At 44.2% G+C, this 18309-nt stretch overlaps 1 protein-coding gene across 1 annotated transcript in view; it reads left to right on the forward strand.

Annotated features, from left to right (window-relative positions):
- Positions 1 to 18309, forward strand: part of PRDM6 (PR/SET domain 6) — a 128956-nt gene that overhangs the window by 18974 nt on the left and 91673 nt on the right. The window contains exons 2-4 of the mRNA XM_045021735.1: positions 7416 to 7486; positions 16397 to 16673; positions 17469 to 17988. Coding sequence (XP_044877670.1) covers positions 17478 to 17988 — 511 coding nt within the window. The 5' untranslated portion in view covers positions 7416 to 7486; positions 16397 to 16673; positions 17469 to 17477. The remainder of the gene's footprint in view (positions 1 to 7415; positions 7487 to 16396; positions 16674 to 17468; positions 17989 to 18309) is intronic.

Below are 18309 nucleotides of genomic sequence, written 5' to 3' on the forward strand. Positions count from 1 at the left end.
ATGTAGTTTAGTCACACAAAAAAAAAAAAAAAAAAAAGGAAAAGCCGCTCTGACTCAGTACACGCAGGGAGTAAATATGTTAGATGCCACCATTTTTACATGGTTATTTTTCCAACCATACTTTAATAACTCTTGATATTAATCAGATACAATTGTACTGATTTAGTGCAAAATGGTTTAGAAACATTTTCAATGTAATGTGAAGTTTTCCATTAAGTGGTTGATACTAAGTAAGCTTGAGTGTAATTAACTGAGCATCTTTATTTCCTCCATTAAAGCACATGCTTTCTAGAATTGCTAGATCTGACCACATTTTCCCAGTTCTCAGACATATTAATTATTCTTCTATTAAGCAGAAATAGATTCCAAAGTTCCTATAAACATACTCAAGAACCTAAGTACAGTGCCATATTATATTACATGCATACACTGTTGCTCTCAACATGCTCATAATTTAGTTTTTGTGGTACAATGACCAAATCATACTCAGCACTCGGCAGGATAAGGCCAAGTGTTCAGATCACATTAGCCCAGGTCTGTTATAGGTATGGATCTGAAGGTGTATGCTGAAGTGAATGGGAAAATACTGTTTCCCAGGTTGAGAATCCAGTTCATACAGGATTCAGTGTAAAAGATAGTATCTCAGGGATATGCCATTCTCCTTTCCTGGAAAACTATTTATGTAGAACGTTAAAGAAAACAAATGTTGAAAATAATTGGTGGGACTATTCACACACTTAGAGTTAAGCATGTTCTCAAGTGCTTTGCTGGATAAGAGCCTTAAAGGGGTTACTTACATATCAAAGGTGTGTCTATGCTTAAGTCGCTGCCTCCGCAGGCTGCTGCAGCTGCTACACTGTAGTATTTCAATGGAGACACGATCTACACTGACTCTGACAGGATGGGTTCTCCCATTGGTGTAGGTAATCCACTTCCCAAGAATGGTAGCTAGATTGAGAGAAGAATTCTTCCGTCAGGCTAGCAGTGTCTACATCCTGGATTTTTCACACCCCGAGAGACATAGCTATGCTAATGTAAGTTCCCAATGTAGATCAGCCCTAAGGAACAAACTGAATTCTGCCTTGGTGCCTAGAAGCATATCATATTCCTGTGGATTCAGATCATAACTATTATTCCACTTTTGTACGAGTAGACAAAGATATAAAGAAGTAATTGTCATTCTGTCATTTCTTTAGGTCACTGTTAGCTAAGGCCTCATTTTCCTTCTATTAAATGGCTGTTCTAAAGAACTACCATAGTCTTTAGCCATGACGAAAATCTATATTAAAATGATTTCACAGGTTTTGCTCTTACTGTTTTATTCTGTCTAGTACACATTAGCCAAGTGAGCAACTCTCCAGTGCATCCTAGTAATGATACCAGCAGGAAGAAAAGCTTCATTTAAAAAATGAAGGGGTCTGTTACTCTGAATACTTGACTGTTGGCTACCTTTTGCTCTCAGTTACACACTTGCAACCCGACTGAAATCAATGGGATTGTACTGTGTGTTAAGGACAGCGGAATTTGGCCTGTTACTCCTAAATGAAATTTGCATAGATCTTGCTTATCAAATACTTATTGTACAGAAAAAAAGAAAATGTTAGCATTGAAATGGAGCTTCCCGATGTGTGCTTATAATCAGAACCCTTTGTGTGGGTGTGCATAGGAGGGTGGAGCTTGGAAATTGTTTGCTTACATTGTAAATGTAACTTTTTGAAAAAAATATTTTCTCCCATTTATCTCTTTTATTCTCTCTCCTTTTAATATTTAATGTTGTAAATGTATTATCTAACTCTGTAAAGCATTTATGGTAGGATATTGTTTGCATAAAAGGTAGTAAGTCAAGTAAGTTCTATGTTTTAATCCATTCTTGATCCTACTCTGAAGAAAACTTCCTGGCTCAGCTGCTAACTACACTGCTGCTTCTGTGAATGCTGGTCCCATTTTCTATATGGTTTCCCATACTGGAGAAAATAATGGGAAATTCTGTGGAATGCAAGATCTCCCAGAAGATGCTCAAGACAACAGTGGTAATAGTAGAAAGGAGACATTTTGAAAGATAATTGTCAAGATTACTCAAGGAAAGGGAAGGTTAATTGGGCAGGAGAAAAGAATCCCCTCATCAAGAGATGACTGGGATCATAGAATCATAGAATAGAATATCAGGGTTGGAAGGGACCTCAGAAGGTCATCTAGTCCAACCCCCTGCTCAAAGCAGGACCAATCCCCAACTAAATCATCCCAGCCAGGGCTTCGTCAAGCCTGACCTTAAAAACCTCTAAGAAAGGAGATTCCACCACCTCCCTAGGTAATCCATTCCAGTGCTTCACCACCACCCATAGAAAATGTTTTTCCTAATATCCAACCTAAACCTCCCACACTGCAACTTGAGACCGTTACTCCTTGTTTTGTCATCTGGTACCACTGAGAACAGCCTAGATCCATCCTCTTTGGAACCCCTTTTCAGGTAGTTGAAAACAGCTATCAAATTCCCCTCCCCCCCATTCTTCTCTTCTGCAGACTAAACAATCCTAGTTCCCTCAACCTCTCTTGTAAGTCATGTGCTCCAGCCCTCTGCAGGACTCTTTCCAATTTTTCCACATCCTTCTTGTAGTGTGGGACCCAAAACTGGACACAGTACTCCAGATGAAGCCTCACCAATGCCGAATAGAGGGGAATGATCACGTCCCTCAATCTGCTGGCAATGCCCTACTTACCAGGGGCGGCTCTAGCAATTTCGCCACCCCAAGCACGGCGGCACGCCACGGGGGGCGCTCTGGCAGTCGCCGGTCCCACGGCTCCGGTGGACCTCCTGCAGACGTGCCTGCGGAGGGTCCGCTGGTCCTGCGGCTCCGGTGGAGCATCTGCAGGCATGCCTGCGGGAGGTCCACCCGAGCCGCGGGACCAGCGGACCCTCCGCAGGCATGCCTGCGGGAGGTCCACCAGAGCCGCCTGCCGCCCTCCCGGCGACAGGCAGAGCGCCCCCCGCGACATGCCGCCCCAAGCGTGCGCTTGGCGCGCTGGGGTCTGGAGCCGGCCCTGCTACTTACACAGCCCAAAATGCTGTTAGCCTTCTTGGCAACAAGGACGCACTATTGACTCATATCCACTATTGACTCATATCTCATCCACTGTAACCCTAGGTCCTTTTCTGCAGGATCTGTTGTACATGGATGGGAAGGACAGCAGGGGTGGAGTGAAGGGGAAAATGTAATTTAAAGTAGGTTCAGTTTCTTACTGGAATCAATGTGAACTTTAAACATATTACAGGTTTAATTCAGAAATCTGGGAGCGGTCAAGGTTTAGATTAGGTCAGATTATTATTTTTATGAACCAGTTCACCATCTCTACAGAATTGTACTTGAACCATGAGTTTAATGGGAACCTTTTGGCCAAGGTTTGCATAGTGCATTGTAAATCTTTGTTAATGGTTGCACATTTTTAATGTTTCCTAAGCAGTTTATTGTGAATAAATATGTTACTTTAGAGCTCTGAGCACATTTTAGATCATCTGTGCAACCCAGGAGCATAACTGAGGTTTAGTAAATTGCCCTAAGGATATGAGATTTATTAGACCAAGACTGTAATGAATCCATTTCAGATTTATTTATCCACTAACCCACTCACATTTAAGAATTCAGATTTGGAAACCTCACTTAAAAAGAAACAACACAAATATTGAATAGTTAAGTCAGGGGCGGCTCTGTTTTTTGCTGCCCCAAGCACAGCAGTCAGGCAGCCTTCGGCAGTGTTTCTGCAGATGATCTGCTGGTCCCACGCCTTAGGCATACTCTCAGCCGAATTGCCGCCGAAACTGCGGGACCGGCAGACCTCCTGCAGAAACGCTGCCGAAGGCTGCCTGACTGCTGCCCTCAGAGCGACCAGCAGGCCGCTCCCCGCGGCTTGCCGCCCCAGGCACGCGCTTGCTGTGCTGGTGCCTGGACCCGCCCCTGAGCTAAGTTAACCTTTTTAATATAGAAAAGCATTGTAACGGTGTAATCCGAATTTGAAAAAACCCCTACTTATCTGCATGCATTGGTCACCATTACATTGCAAATAATTAATATATCTTTCATATTTGTGGTATTCCCTATAAGTATAAGGAATAGCATGATAATGTGGTCTTTTTGAAAAGGCAAAACTGTTGAAACTTTAATGGAATCAGCAGTTTTTACAAGCAAATACATAAAAGAATGGACATATATTTTAGAGTTAATTAAATTATAGCATAGTAGCAATAGCCACATTTTAAAATAGTAGCCAACCATGCTATCTTTGACAGGATTTCTCTTCTTACATATGTTTAATGTCCAAATGTCTTTCATGTTGGGTATGGGGGAAAGTAGCCCAGTGAGTGATTCCTTTTTATTCACATCTCTTTTTTTAGTTCAGCAGATTGCAGTATACATCTTAACCTGCAAATTTGTCAGTGTGTTACACAACAAATCAAAATTTATATCAAATGACCAAAATATGGAACACCTGTGTTTTGCCATGTTACCACAGAAATGACAGATTATAATGGTTTTTAACTATGAAACCTTTTCTGAGGGTGTTTTTCTCAAATTTTGAATTAAACCAATTTAAAATGAAAACTGGAAAAACATATTTTATATTATGCAACCACACAGACCCCCACCATCCGCCAGAGTGGTCATCAGGTTTAAATCCTGGACCTGCAGAACTCCAGCATAGGTTTCCCACCACTTAAACTAAAAAATTAACTGTTATCCTCTTTATGGACCAGCCACTGGAGGGAGGCATGACACATTTTGCCAGTGGGGAAACTCTGTTTTCTATTCCTGGCTCTGGGAGGGAACTGTGGTCTAATGGTTACAGCAATGGTTATAGCCAAGCACATAAATTTGGTACACATTCACTCTGAAAGATAGTGTGGCTAAATGGAAGAGGCTTTAATCTGCTATATTAAAGACCTGGATTATATTCCTAGCTTTGCTTGAAGTGATCTTGTGCAGCCACTCAACTAATTACAATATGGAACATATATATGACTTCTTTCTAGGATCAGATGGGAGGCTTTGCTCAATAATAAAGGCTATGAAGTGCATAAAAATATGAACAGCAGAGTTGAGACTTGAATTCATGGTCTCCTAGATCCCAGTTCAGTGCATGTTCCCTAGGTTGTAGAGTGTTTGCAATGGGAAGAGCTCTGTCTTTTTCTTTTCCCAACCCATCTGTCCCTCTTCCATTCCCCCATGGGACATCACTTACTTTGGCAGTTCAGCAGAACAACTAGCCCCTTTCAGCCAAAATGCAGAATAGTCAACAAAATATTGGTACGCTGAGTGCTCTGGGTTGCAGATTAGTTCTTTTTTATGTGTCTGCTCAGGTGGGTAAAGGGTAACTGCCTGTGACAAGGTACAGAAGACCTATTTGTTTTCTCCAGACAAGGAAGTTAGCTCATTGTGCAGATTTTGCAAAGCTACACAGAGTGAAGTAATAAGACCAGTCTGGTTGTCAGAAGGGAAACAAGAAACTAAAAAACAGTCTCTTGGTAGTTAGAAGGAGAGAAGGCAGAACTCCACAGCCAGTTGTTGCAGACTGGGTTCTAGCTCATGCTGGGTAACGTAGGTTAGGTAAACTGTTTTGGTTCTTTTGTTGTAAACAGTTCACTCGGAAGACATCAGGAATAAAACCCCGAGGAGGAAAGTTGCTGAAAAACTTCACTGAAGAGCCAACTGATCCATTCTACCTGCTCACACTGCCCATACATACTTTGAGCAACAGCATCCCTGGGCCTGACTTGGTACTACAGCTTTCCTCTCTCTGTCTCTCTCCAGATTTAGCATATCTGGATCTGGTGTGGAAACAGGTGCCATTTGTATTATTAGCTTCAGTGCTGGTGATACACTGAGAATTTTGCCTGAATAAAAAGAAAAAAAATCCCTTGGCTGGTTTTAGACCTGACTTCCCTGGTTGCAAGTGTGTATTTTAGCACTTGCATGTCCAACTACTGTATCTGATTTACACTCTCAGAGTTGAAGTGTAGGTACTATATGTTGCAGACCATGGAGTTGCACTGCTTGCACTGGGTCTAATTTTTCTCCCATTACCCAGTGATTCTGGTTTATTTTTAGGAAATATTTGGCTATGTAAAGAATTATAGCAAATATTTGATTAAAATAAAACGAGAGAAAATATTACTTTCCTTGACAACGTTGCAGGAACCGAACACGTGCAATAATTACCAAAAATACTATAAGGAAATAGCAAAAGTTCTGTTTTAATTTTCAGGCTTTAGTTTGCTCATTAATATACTTCTGTAGGATTGTTTATCTCCGTGATGTCCTGTTTCATTCCTTCTGTGATATGCTTGCTGGGTGTGTATGTGATTATTTTGGCCTAAGATGAACACTTCTAATAGGCAACATGAGGAGGAGAGGGCACAGTGCCCAGAGAGGCAGAAAACCCTGTCACTCAGTCTTGAAGAACTGGTGGGGATGGGGGTCTCAGTTTGAGGTAGAACTCATGGACTGAGGTAGGGGGGAGAATGAAGTAGAAAGAGGGAGGAATGTGGGTGTTGTAGTCCAGCCAGCAGGAAGGAGCAGAGAGAGACACGTTTGGTTACAACAGAGCTATATACTTTAATAATTCACTTGAAGTGAGACAGGTAATCAGCACTACTTCCAGATGCAGTGAGACCTATAGGATTAACTCTTAATTTTATTTACAGCACTTCCACTGTGAAATGAGTATCTTTTTGCCAGGCAGTGTTTCCCAATGGTAGTCTGGAAATATTTTCCCCTGCTCCCCCAAACAAATGTAGGCTCTGATCCTGCAAACATTTCTGGACATGCTTAACTTTATACAGGTTAATAGTTCCATTAACTTCAGTGGGACTATATGATGTGTATAAAGCTCTCTCTGTGTATAAGAACCCATAGGATTTGGCCCACAGAGAAGATAAATGTATGCTGGCCCTTTTGAGCTCCATGACCCTTTTACATATTTCAGTATGATACAGCTAAATAAATTACTAAGAAATATGTTGACTTTTACATAGTTTTTTTCTGAGTTAAATTGCAGACTTTAAACTTTCACAGAGTTTTCATTAAAATGATATAAAACAAGATTTTCTTAGCTCCATTATAGTTAGTTTTCAAAGTACTGTGCAGTATTGTCCAAATGCAGTAATTCAATGCACAGCCTGACTTCCAAGCTGTGTGCCTAGCTGAGAGTACAGGAACCCTGAATCTTCCCCCAGGCTGCATAGTGGCTGTCGAAACATTTTGAAGGTGCTGTTGAAGCTGAAGGCAGAAGAACTGTTGTGTTCTATATACAAAGTTCATTTGTGCTCAAGTCTAAAATGACTTTTTATTTTGACTTAGGAAACCAAGAAGGAACAAAAGGGAAGTCTCTGCATGAAATCAGAAAGTGTGTATTCTCTGTTTCAGGGTGCAGGAATTCTGAAAACAAAATGGCTGCTGAACACTACAAAAATGGAGAGACCTGTGAAATGTAGAAGGTACAGTATGTAGGGAGGGAAAGGGATAAGTTACATAATTACATACACCATCAAAACTATTGATTTCAGTGGGAGTTATGCATGCATAAGGATAAGGGCTGCAAGATGGGACCTTTAAAATAGGAAATTATTACAAAGCTTGCCATGAAGGGTGAACTGCCCCCCTTGAAATCAGTAACTTCCTGTGTGGACGCTCTTAGTCTGGAATGTGGCTTATTTGGTATAAGTCTTATATGGGTAATATCAGTATATTTCCAGGTGTAGACAATCCCATATATCCAGAGCGGGTAATGAGTTACTTGTCTGAGTAGGTAAGCAGAACCCACTTAGCCTCTTCCCACAGAATCCAAACCTGTTAGCAGTGTGGGATGTTTCAAACATACACTACCAGCCTATTAAAACACCGTATAAAGACAAGGAAGATAGGGTTCCTGACCTGAAGAGCAAGAAAAACTTCAGTCTCCAGAGTTGTCAATCTGTTTCCTTTCACCAGCTTAAATTTTTAATGATTTTTTTTAAATATTCATACTATAGACCTAGTAACAAGCTGGTGAGTAAGCAAGTGTGTGATGTTATTGTAAAAAAGCAGTTGTAAAGTGAGAAATATGAAGTGTGAGATTTTTGTTAAATAACATCCACACATGATTATGACTTCAAGCTAAAACAGAAAAAGACCCTTTTTATTACTGTCTGTACAGGACCAACTGTAATGGAGAAACCACAGTATTCTCCTGACAGCATCAAACATTGACCTTGTCATTTTAATATCACATACAAACAGTCATTTTCATAGATGTCTGACTTATAAAAACATTTTTTTAGCTAAAATATAGGGAAAACCTTCTCACCTGTTTCTATTGCTATTTGAAGTACCCTTCACACGGTGGATTAAATTTTCTAATTGAGTCACTTTAAAAGGACCTTTTTTTAAAGGACAGTGTTGGTGCTTGACACGTTCTGAAAATCAAGTGCCTTAAAGGATTTTAAAATAGCACACCCAAAAATCCAGGTGCCCCAAATCCATAACCACTCTTGAAAATTTGGGTCAGTAAATAAACTAATTTTATTATGTGTTTCAGATGCATATAGTGTGAAATATGGAACACACTTTGTATGAATAATGTAGTCCTTACCTATAACTTTTTCATTGCTTTTCTTGTTAAGTTTCCATTGTGTTTATGGAACAATATTAGAACCTGCCTTTGCCAAAAAATAAAAATAAATAAATAAATTTTTTCTGTAAAGTCCCAAGGTTCTTTCTTTCCCAAGTGTCTTTCTTCTATTTCAAAGGATAATTTGTTCTGTCTTTCCCAATTCAGAGCTCATATGAGGATTATGAACTGAAAGAGGGGTCAAATTAGCCTTAATTTGGCTTGGTTAACTGCTAACTCTTCTGGTCTGATGTTTTTATCTTTTTACAGCTGAACACTTTGCTTTCTAATTTGACTATTGGTACTCATGATAGGCATTTACTAAGAGTAGATTTTGTTTTGATGGTGGACGCAAATATTTTAATCTATGTCTTACAAGGACTGGTTGTCTCAGGGAATTGGTAATAGGCTACAGAACCTTTCACCTTTAAGGTCACTGGTTCACATCAGTATCAGGTCAATAGTGGTGAAAAGTCATTACTTGTCTGGCATCTGTTTGGTGACTGTTGTCAAATTATTTCATAGTCTCAGTCTAGTTCCAAGGACAGGTGTTGTCTAGGCCACCAAAAGTGACATGTTTTGACAGTCTCGGAAGAGACCTGAGTAACCTAATGGGTGTGTGAATACAGAACTAAACTACCCTCCTATCCCTTGAGGTGACAATTCTAGTATGGGGTTGACCAGGATGTCATTGTCTACCTGGAGTTGCTGTGGTGCTGGACAAGGATGGAGAGAATCCTGGATCCATTGTTGATTAACCTGCTGGAAAACCACTATTTACTTAGTCTAGGATGAGTGGGAGGGAGGCTACATCACCAGCTGCCCTGACACCGCACTGCAATCCTTAGCGCTCTGACAGTGCCTTGTCTTGTGGGCTGGGCCCTTGTCCAGTGGTGAGCTGGAGCCGGTTCCCACCGGTTCGCAAGAACTGGTTGCTAAAATTAGACACCGGTAAGAACATAAGAACAGCCATACTGGGTTAGACCAAGGGTCCATCTAGCCCAGTATCCTGTCTATCGACAGTGACCAGTGCCAGGTACCCCAGAGGGAGTGAACCTAACAGGTAATGATCAAGTGATCTCTCTCTCATGCCATCCATCTCTACCCTCTGACAGAGTCTAGGGACACCATTCCTTACCCATCCTGGCTAATAGCCATTAATGGACTTAACCTCCATGAATTTATCCAGTTCTCTTTTAAACGCTCTTATAGTCCTAGCCTTCACAATCTCCTCAGGCAAAGAGTTCCACAAGATGACTGTGCACTGCGTGAAGAAGAACTTCCTTTTATTTGTTTTAAACCTGCTGCCTATTAATTTCATTTGGTGACCCCTAGTTCTTGTATTATGGGAATAAGTAAATAACTTTTCCTTATTCACTTTCTCCACATCACTCATGATTTTATATACCTCTATCGTATCCCCCCTTAGTCTCCTCTTTTCCAAGCTGAAAAGTCTAGCCTCTTTAATCTCTCCTCATATGGGACCTGTTCCAAACCCCTAATCATTTTAGTTGCCCTTCTCTGAATCTTTTCTAATGCCAGAATATCTTTTTTGAGATGAGGAGACCACATCTGTACGCAGTATTCGAGATGTGGGTGTACCATCGATTTATATAAGGGCAATAATATATTCTCAGTCTTATTCTCTATCCCCTTTTTAATGATTCCTAACATCCTGTGAGCTTTTTTGACCGCCTCTGCACACTGCGTGGGCATCTTCAGAAAACTATCCACGATGACTCCAAGATCTTTTTCCTGATTTGTTGTAGCTAAATTAGCCCCCATCATATTGTATGTATAGTTGGGGTTATTTTTTCCAATGTGCATTACTTTACATTTATCCACATTGAATTTCATTTTCCATTTTGTTGCCCAATCACTTAGTTTTAAGAGGTCTTTTTGAAGTTCTTCACAGTCTGCTTTGATCTTAACTATCTTGAGCAGTTTAGTATCATCTGCAAACTTTGCCACCTCACTGTTTACCCCTTTCTCCAGATCATTTATGAATAAGTTTAATAGTATTCATCCTAGGACTGACCCTTGGGGAACACCACTAGTTACCCCTCTCCATTCTGAGAATTTACCATTAAATGCTGGTGTAGAACTGGCTGTTAAGGGGCAGGTGGGCAAACAACTCCAGTTCGCAAGCCACATCCATCCCGCGGGACTGTCCTGTCCCCCACCTGAGCTGCCTGGATGGGGGCAAGTGGGGCAATTTGCCCCAGGCCCTGCAGGGGCCCCCAGTCCCATGAGGATGTCTCTCGGTCTGAGCTCCTCCTGCTCAGAACCGGTGGGCCGAACGGCAGGAGCGCAGCGTTTTGTCGGGTGTAAGAAAAACATAAACAGCAGCTACCTCCCAATTATTGGGGAGGAGGGGTTATTGTAATAAACATGTAAAAATGTTTTTTTTATTGTTAAGTATGACTCCCAGTGACTCAATGCATTGCCATTTCTTATGGAGAAAGGTGCAAAAAATACATACTGTGGAACATCCCTTAAATCAGAACTTTTTATAGGGAACCGGTTGTTAAGATTTTGGCAGCTCATCATTGCCCTTGTCCCCTCCTGATCTCTTGGAGGCAGCTTGTGGCCTCTTCTGTTCTGCCCACCTTGTGGGCGCTGAGGGGAGAGGAAGGTCAAAGCTGGCAATGGTATGAAATTTGAAGTGTTTGGATGTGAGGGAGGAGACAGCTTAGGCTGGTGATATGTGCTTGGAAACAAAGGCAAAGGGGACCTTAGGATCAGTGTATCAATCTAGACCATCTGTTGTCTTTCAGGAGAGTCCTGCTGCAAAGCATCTCAAAGCCTGAGGTGCGGGGGTCAGACAACCCCTTCCCTAGATGTGCCTTTCTTCTGTAGCTCCGGGGAGCTGGGGCTTGGAGCTGCCAGGTTCCATGGTCTGTGTTAGTCCGTGGGAAGTCTGGCCCGCCGGCGCAGGGATCGGACAGAACCCCAGGGCCGCCTAGCCCCAGTGCTGCCCAGGGCGGGAAGGACGGGCGCCCTCTTGGGTTTCTGTCCGTCAGCAGCAGCTACATGTCACCAAAGCACACACCACACCGTGGGCAGACCTGTGAGCTCCCCGCGGCTCGTACAGCCCCCAGCTTCCCTCCCTTGAGCAGAGCATTAGTTCGGATCTCGCTTGATTCAGAGAGCAGCAAGCACGCAGGGCTATTTTATTATCATCTGGAATTGTTGCTGCCTCCTAGCTGCCTTTCTTTCCCCTGGACTTGTAACTTGCACCCTGCCTTGATTTTCTTCATCCTCACTTCCCTAGTTTCTCTGCAGTATCCCTTGGGTCTCTAGGGTGCTGCACTGTATTGTAAAGAAATGACTAGTCTGTTTGCTGCCAGGCGCAGAAGGCAGCTGCGCCAAACCAAGTCTGTGTTTCAGGAGTGTTCAGAGCGAGGAGCCTCTGGGTCGAGCTATTGGCAGACACAGACAGGGCTGAATATGCCGCGCAGAGTTCGGGATTTAACAAGTGGGATTTCCTCCCCGTGCCCAGAACCAGGATCTCCTTTGCCAGGAGCCTCCCCTTGTCGTGTGCCAGGAGCATTAGTGGTTGTAATATAGCCCTCGCTATGTATGTTTTGCCATGTATGGTTCTTTGTATTACAGCCAGTAACAATGGTGAGCCCTGGTTGGTCCCCGGAGATGGGACGGCAGGGAGTTTGGCTGGTGCCGGGGGCCGTTCTAATTTGCTTCCTTTACCGCTGCTTTCTTTGTGGGTCGCCTCGCCCCCATGTAATATTGGGGGGGGGGGGAGCGCGAAGGGTTCGCGAAAGGCAGAACCGTAATTCTTGGTTTTGAAAGAAACCTTCGGGAGGTGGGGAGTGCAGACAGTACAGCCCTTCCCCATCGCAGCACAGCGGAGCGTGGCACGGAGCAGGACGGTACCATCCAAAGCAAAGGTGCGAGGAGGCAAAGCGTAAGGTTTACCCTCCTAATGCTTGGGGTTTCGAGCAGGATGATTCAACTGATTCTCCTGCCTCGGATCGGTTTGGGTTTGGATGCCCCATCTTTGGCTAGAATAGGCTGTAGGAACGGGTCCACTTATTGTTTAAAGTCTCCTTCCTCTAGCCCCTTCTCTTCTTCAAGGGAAACTAAATCTAAACGCTGCAATGCACGAGGGAGTGTGATGTCCGTGAATCCCATCTGAATAAATGTCTATATATTAATGAATTATTAACTCAGCCGCGAGTGACCTTAAAACTGAAATGAGGAGACGCCTAGGGCAAGAAGGAAAGCTGCTGAATCCTTTATCGGACTCCTGTCAGAGGCAACCGACCATTTGTCTTCCCCAGATCAGGAGAATTAATTAATATGAAAGGCAAACTTTTCAATTGTGTACCAAACAATATCAGATAGGGGCTCCCCCGATTCAACACCTCCCTTTTAAGGGGTTTAGTTCCCCTCCCTCCGAAAACCAAGTCCCCAAAGAGATAAAGAGGGAGAGAGAGAGACTGGCTAAGGATTTTTTTTTTTAATTCCCAGGGAAAATGATGAATTTGGGTAGTTAATTTATCGATCCTGGTTCCTCTTCCTATTTGTTTTATTTTAGAGGTCATTAATCAATGAAGAAAAACACCACCGTGTTCCCCTTTGCATTTAATACACTTACCCTCATTTATATCTTTTGAACAAATTCCTAACAAATATTCACCAATCGATTCGTTAGCGATGCATTTTCATAAAGGTTTGATCGGTTTCTAAACGGTCAATGTGATTTGTTTCAGTGCTCGTCCTCTAACTAATGAAAAACCCAGCGAGAGGAGGAGAGGGATAAAAACTCTTTTCACCCCCCGCCTCAGTAAACACAGAAGTTACAGCAAGACATAATAACAAATAAACCTCCAGAGACAAGCGGCCGCGGGGGGGGGGGGGAGGAGGGTGATATAAAAAGACACACACACACACACACACACCCCAGAAAGACAAGCCAGAGGTTGGACTTGGCTAAACAAAGCTGGCACTAAACTGTAAGACCAGGACTGACACTTACTTAATTCTCTTTCAGACCCCACATCTGTTATTTTAAATGCTGAGCTGGTGTCGCAGTGTTATCGGTTATGACTAAGAAACGCAAGAAGTGTGTGACCCTTCCAAAGCCAGCTCCTTTAACCCCATCCTTGAAGAGGCAGGGCGCAGCTATCACCGCGCTGTGACTTAGTACCACTGGGATCCCTCTGGTTATTTAGTTTAACAGCAATTGCCTGCCCAGTCTTCCAGAGTGAATCGAGTTAATTAGACCGACTGGATTATTTTCCATTTGGAAAAAAAATCCAATCGACAAGGCTCATTGGTCCCCTGGACATTGCTGGACTCTGCGTGAGTGACAGGGACAGCCGGGCAATATTTCCCGGAGGAGCCCTTCCAATCCCAGACAGAGACACGGAGCCCGATCCTGCCCCCTTCCCGCATTGATTTCAATGCAAGAAGGATCGGGCCCACAGTCTGGTCTAGCTACAGCATCTGCCTGCAATGCTGCCACTGAGCCCTGCTGCATTAGGCGTCCAACTTTCCAGGCTCTCCAGCCGGCCCTGAGAGGGTGGAGGGAAAGGACAACTTTTTTTAACCCTGTTTTATTTTGGATTTGATCTTTCTACCCGCATTTGTCAGAAATCTCGGGAGGAACCTGATCCTCTTGTAGGAGACTCAAACACCTACTCGGTGCCCTTGCAAATCCCCTTCTGCCATCTTGATCACTCAAAAGGAGACATTCCTCGTTACACGTATGAGAGTGCCCTAGTTTTGCAACAACAGATAAAAATCTAATATGAAACTACAGGCATTATTTCTGTAACAATCCAAGGCAAATGGAGATATTGACAATACACTTAAACCCATTAGCTGTGAGCATTTCCCTACTACTTCATCACGTTTTTCGAGTGTGAAACGAATGTTTAAAGATTGCTGCCATTAAAACGCATTTAATATTTGTAAAGACATTTCGTAATAAAAACAATCATCATTCAAAGATGTGAATTTATAAAATACATGTAAAAACAAATAAGAGGAAATAAAAAGTTTACCAGAAAAGAACTGGTGAAGCATAATACATAGTATTAAAATGAGAACAAAGAAAACCTGTAGCCCTTCTGCACATCTATCAACATTTTATACACACAATAATAAGAAAGTGATAAAAAAGGTTCTCTCCCTCGCCACACTTTTCTCCTGTGAACATTTCAGAACTTTTAAAAGTAGATTAATAGAGGAAAAGGATTGAGAATTCATTATAATTGGCACAATAGAATTGATCAAAACAGTGGAGTTTTTTATGGCTAGCTTAATATCCCATAAAATCAGTTCTTTCCCCCTAGTTGTGTTTGCCTTAACTTAGGTGTTATCAATCTATACAGCACATGACGAATGACCTTGTCAAAATGACGCCAGTCAAAACATTTTTTTGTCCCAGCTCTGTTCAAATTTGTGTTAAAATGTCCTGCCTTAGACACAGACAAAATCTAAACAGCAGCTTTCCCAGGCTCTGCAAGAATGAACGGGTGGGAAAGAAATAAGTAGAAAGTTGAAGAGAAATGTCATTAATTGTTTAAATACTGAGACGAGAGAGAGAGAGAGAGAGAGAGAATATAGTGTGTGTGTAACGTCAACATGAAATAGAACAATATGAATTATATTGTTAAATTTGATAGGTATTTTGATCTGATCATTTTATATTAAATGTATATGTTTGGATAAGTATATATTGTATAGGACAAATGATATCCCTTTTCTGTTATTTCATGCAATATGAAAAAGAGCCTGAAGAAACTTGATCTTAAGTAAGTGATACATGAAATTTCTCAGTAATTACACGGCAAATAGCCAACCTTGTGGTCCTGAATTTCGAGCAAGGAAAAAAATTGTAGTTAAAGAGTAGACGTTTAGCACAGGAGGCTACGTCTTGACTACCTAAACTTTGGTTTGTGTGGTGCACTAGAGTACGTAGAGATTTTCTGGAGTGTGAACGGGCTAACTCTCGAGTCCAGAGAGAACTAAGGCAGAAGTAGAGCAGATTGAAAACAGCGGGTTTCTCCATCTATCCTGGGAACTCTTGAAATGGATCTTATTAAAGTAGCCATGGAGAACAGAAGGTAAATGATACTGAGAAATGTAAAAAAGGAGTGTATGCGACCAGATGTGCACCAGGAAAGCAGAGAAAGGGGAACAATAAGGAAACGAACAAGGAAGCGAATCAAAATACACCGTAGCATCTGCGGGATAAAAGCAAAATGTAAATCAAAGGTCAAATACATGAAGGGGATCAAATGAAAGTGTCATAGGAAACTGACCTACAAAAGTGTCCAACCTGAGCACACCGAACTACAGGGAAGAGTTTGAAGCTGTCTAAACTCTTCTGTCTAAAGCTGTCTTAGTGTAAACCTGCACTGAAAGGAACACCGCCTACTATACAGGTCCCTTCGAGCAGTCCCGCTTTCTCGTTCAAGATGCTGTCGTTTGACAAACCCATAGCAAACAAGTAAAACTTTACACTTCGTAGTCCTGCCTTAGCGACTAAGCAGGACAAGTCTGAACACCCCAGAAGTCCCTCTTAGCCACCGTTCCCTATGTATGGGCTAATGGAAACAGAACTGCTTTGAGTACCCGAACTCCCCAGTTTAGGGAATGGGGAGATCTTTAAGAATGAAACCAGGAACAAAGTGCGGGAGGCTGCCAAAAAGGGGGCTCTGTGTTTAGACCCATGGTTAACCTCCCGCTCCCTCCCCTCTGTCTCTCTCCCTCCCTCTCTCTCTCTCAGACACACCACACACTGTATTTTGTGCTGTCGTAAAGCCCACGTGTCCAGCGCAGAGTCTGCCAGAGAGGAGCCCGGACGCGCCTGAAATACTCAGCCACAGCAGAGGGAGCCCGGCTGCTCGGCTCTCACCAGGTTTATCCCTTCCAGCCGCTACCTGGAAGCTCGTGTTGTCGAGGGATAACAAAAAAGTCCCCTTCTTAAACCTCGTACGACTTGTGATCTCCCAGGGCTGTACAAACAGCACAGACACACACGTAAAGCCAATAGAAAGACTCAGGTAAGGGGGAGCCATGCCATGCCCGGCTCTGGGTTCTGGATCGGGTACACCAGGGGAGCCGTGGAAGGCTGTTCCGATGTTTGTTTGGGGTTTCTTCCTCTTCCGAGGCCGCGATCTGCAGTTGTGGCTGACTGTGCCGAGTTCGCTCAGGGATGCCGCTGAGCGATTGTTTTTTTCTCATACATACAGACCTCGAAATACAGAATCGTTTTTCCTCACAGCCTTTCTATAAAGTGAACTTTGGGGTTGGTGGTGGGCGGTAAAAATGCACCGGGGTGGGGGAGATGGAGAAAGGTCCTTGCAGCAGGCAGGGGGGCACAGTTAGTCACGGAGCTTCATGGCGAGCTGGCTGGCTTGTCTTTCTGATTTTGGGGTGGGTCCCAGTGGCACCCCCTTTCTTTGCAGACACTTGGCGTGAGGGGCTGTACATGCCAGACCTTCACCCGACCCCCGGCCCAGTAGCTCTGTACTGTGGTTTGTTGACAGAGAAGCACTTAGTGTATGTTGAAAAGTTCCCTTCTCTGCCTGTTTCGGAAGGAGCCGGTTATGTATGTCAGGCGAGGACTCCTCTGGCCCTAGGCTGTGTGTGTGTGTGTGGGGGGGGTGTCTCGCTAGGGCTGGGGCACGGCAGAAATCAAAGCGGGGCGCTTCGTTCTGCTTGCGAGTTCAGCCAGCCCCCGCACCTCGGCCGCGGGAGGCGGTGTCTCTGGACGCTGGCTCGGCTTGGGGCAGGCAGGAGGCACCGCGCGGAGGTAGGAGCTCACGCCTGTCTCTCCCGTTTCCCCTGCTCTCTAGGCTGCAGAGATGTTGAAGCCCGGCGACCCAGGCGGATCTGCTTTCCTGAAGGTGGATCCAGCTTATCTGCAGCACTGGCAGCAGCTGTTCCCGCAGAGCAGCCAGCTCAAGAGCAGCGGGGCCCTCACCCAGCTCCCGCCGCCCGAGAGAGCGGATCCCTCGGCTGACAGCCTCCGCCAGCGCCCAGCCTCTCTCTCCTCCGCTTCCTCTTCCTCCTCTTCGTCCACCCCATCTTCTTCCACCTCCTCTTGCGCCGCCGCCGCCGCCGGTTCCCTGGCCGGGCTGACCTCCATCGCTGTGGCCCAGATTCCCGTCTTTGGGCCGCTACCGAGCTCCGAGTCCCCCTCCGGAGCGCCGGCCTCCCTGCAGAGCAAAGACTTGTGCGGCGGGGGCGCCAAGTGCAGCGAGCGGGCTGCGCCCAGGTTTCGATGTACAGCAGAGGAGCTGGACTATTACCTGTATGGACAGCAGCGCATGGAGATCATCCCCCTGAACCAGCACACCAGTGACCCCAACAACCGTATGTACCCCTCCATACAGCTACCCGCCCTGCCCCAGGCAAGCCTGACACCTAGCGAGCCCGAAACCCGCCCGCTCGCGCCCAAGACTGGGTAACAGCGAGCTTGACCCTGCACCCTCTCGCTCTGCACCCTGCTCTCTCCTACTGACAAGCGTCAAATGTCCTGCTCTTCCCCGCCAGTTACAATTAGTCGCATTGCTTGGTAGAGACAGGTTTAAGTGCATTGCTTGGTAGAGCCAGGTTCCATTTCTGTCGAAGACCCTTCTCTGGGAGGTGCCCTTTACAAAACAAGGTTTTCCGGGAGCAAGTTTTTGAGACCGT

The sequence above is a fragment of the Mauremys mutica genome, chromosome 6, assembly GCF_020497125.1.
Source record: "Mauremys mutica isolate MM-2020 ecotype Southern chromosome 6, ASM2049712v1, whole genome shotgun sequence".
NCBI lineage: Eukaryota > Metazoa > Chordata > Testudines > Geoemydidae > Mauremys > Mauremys mutica.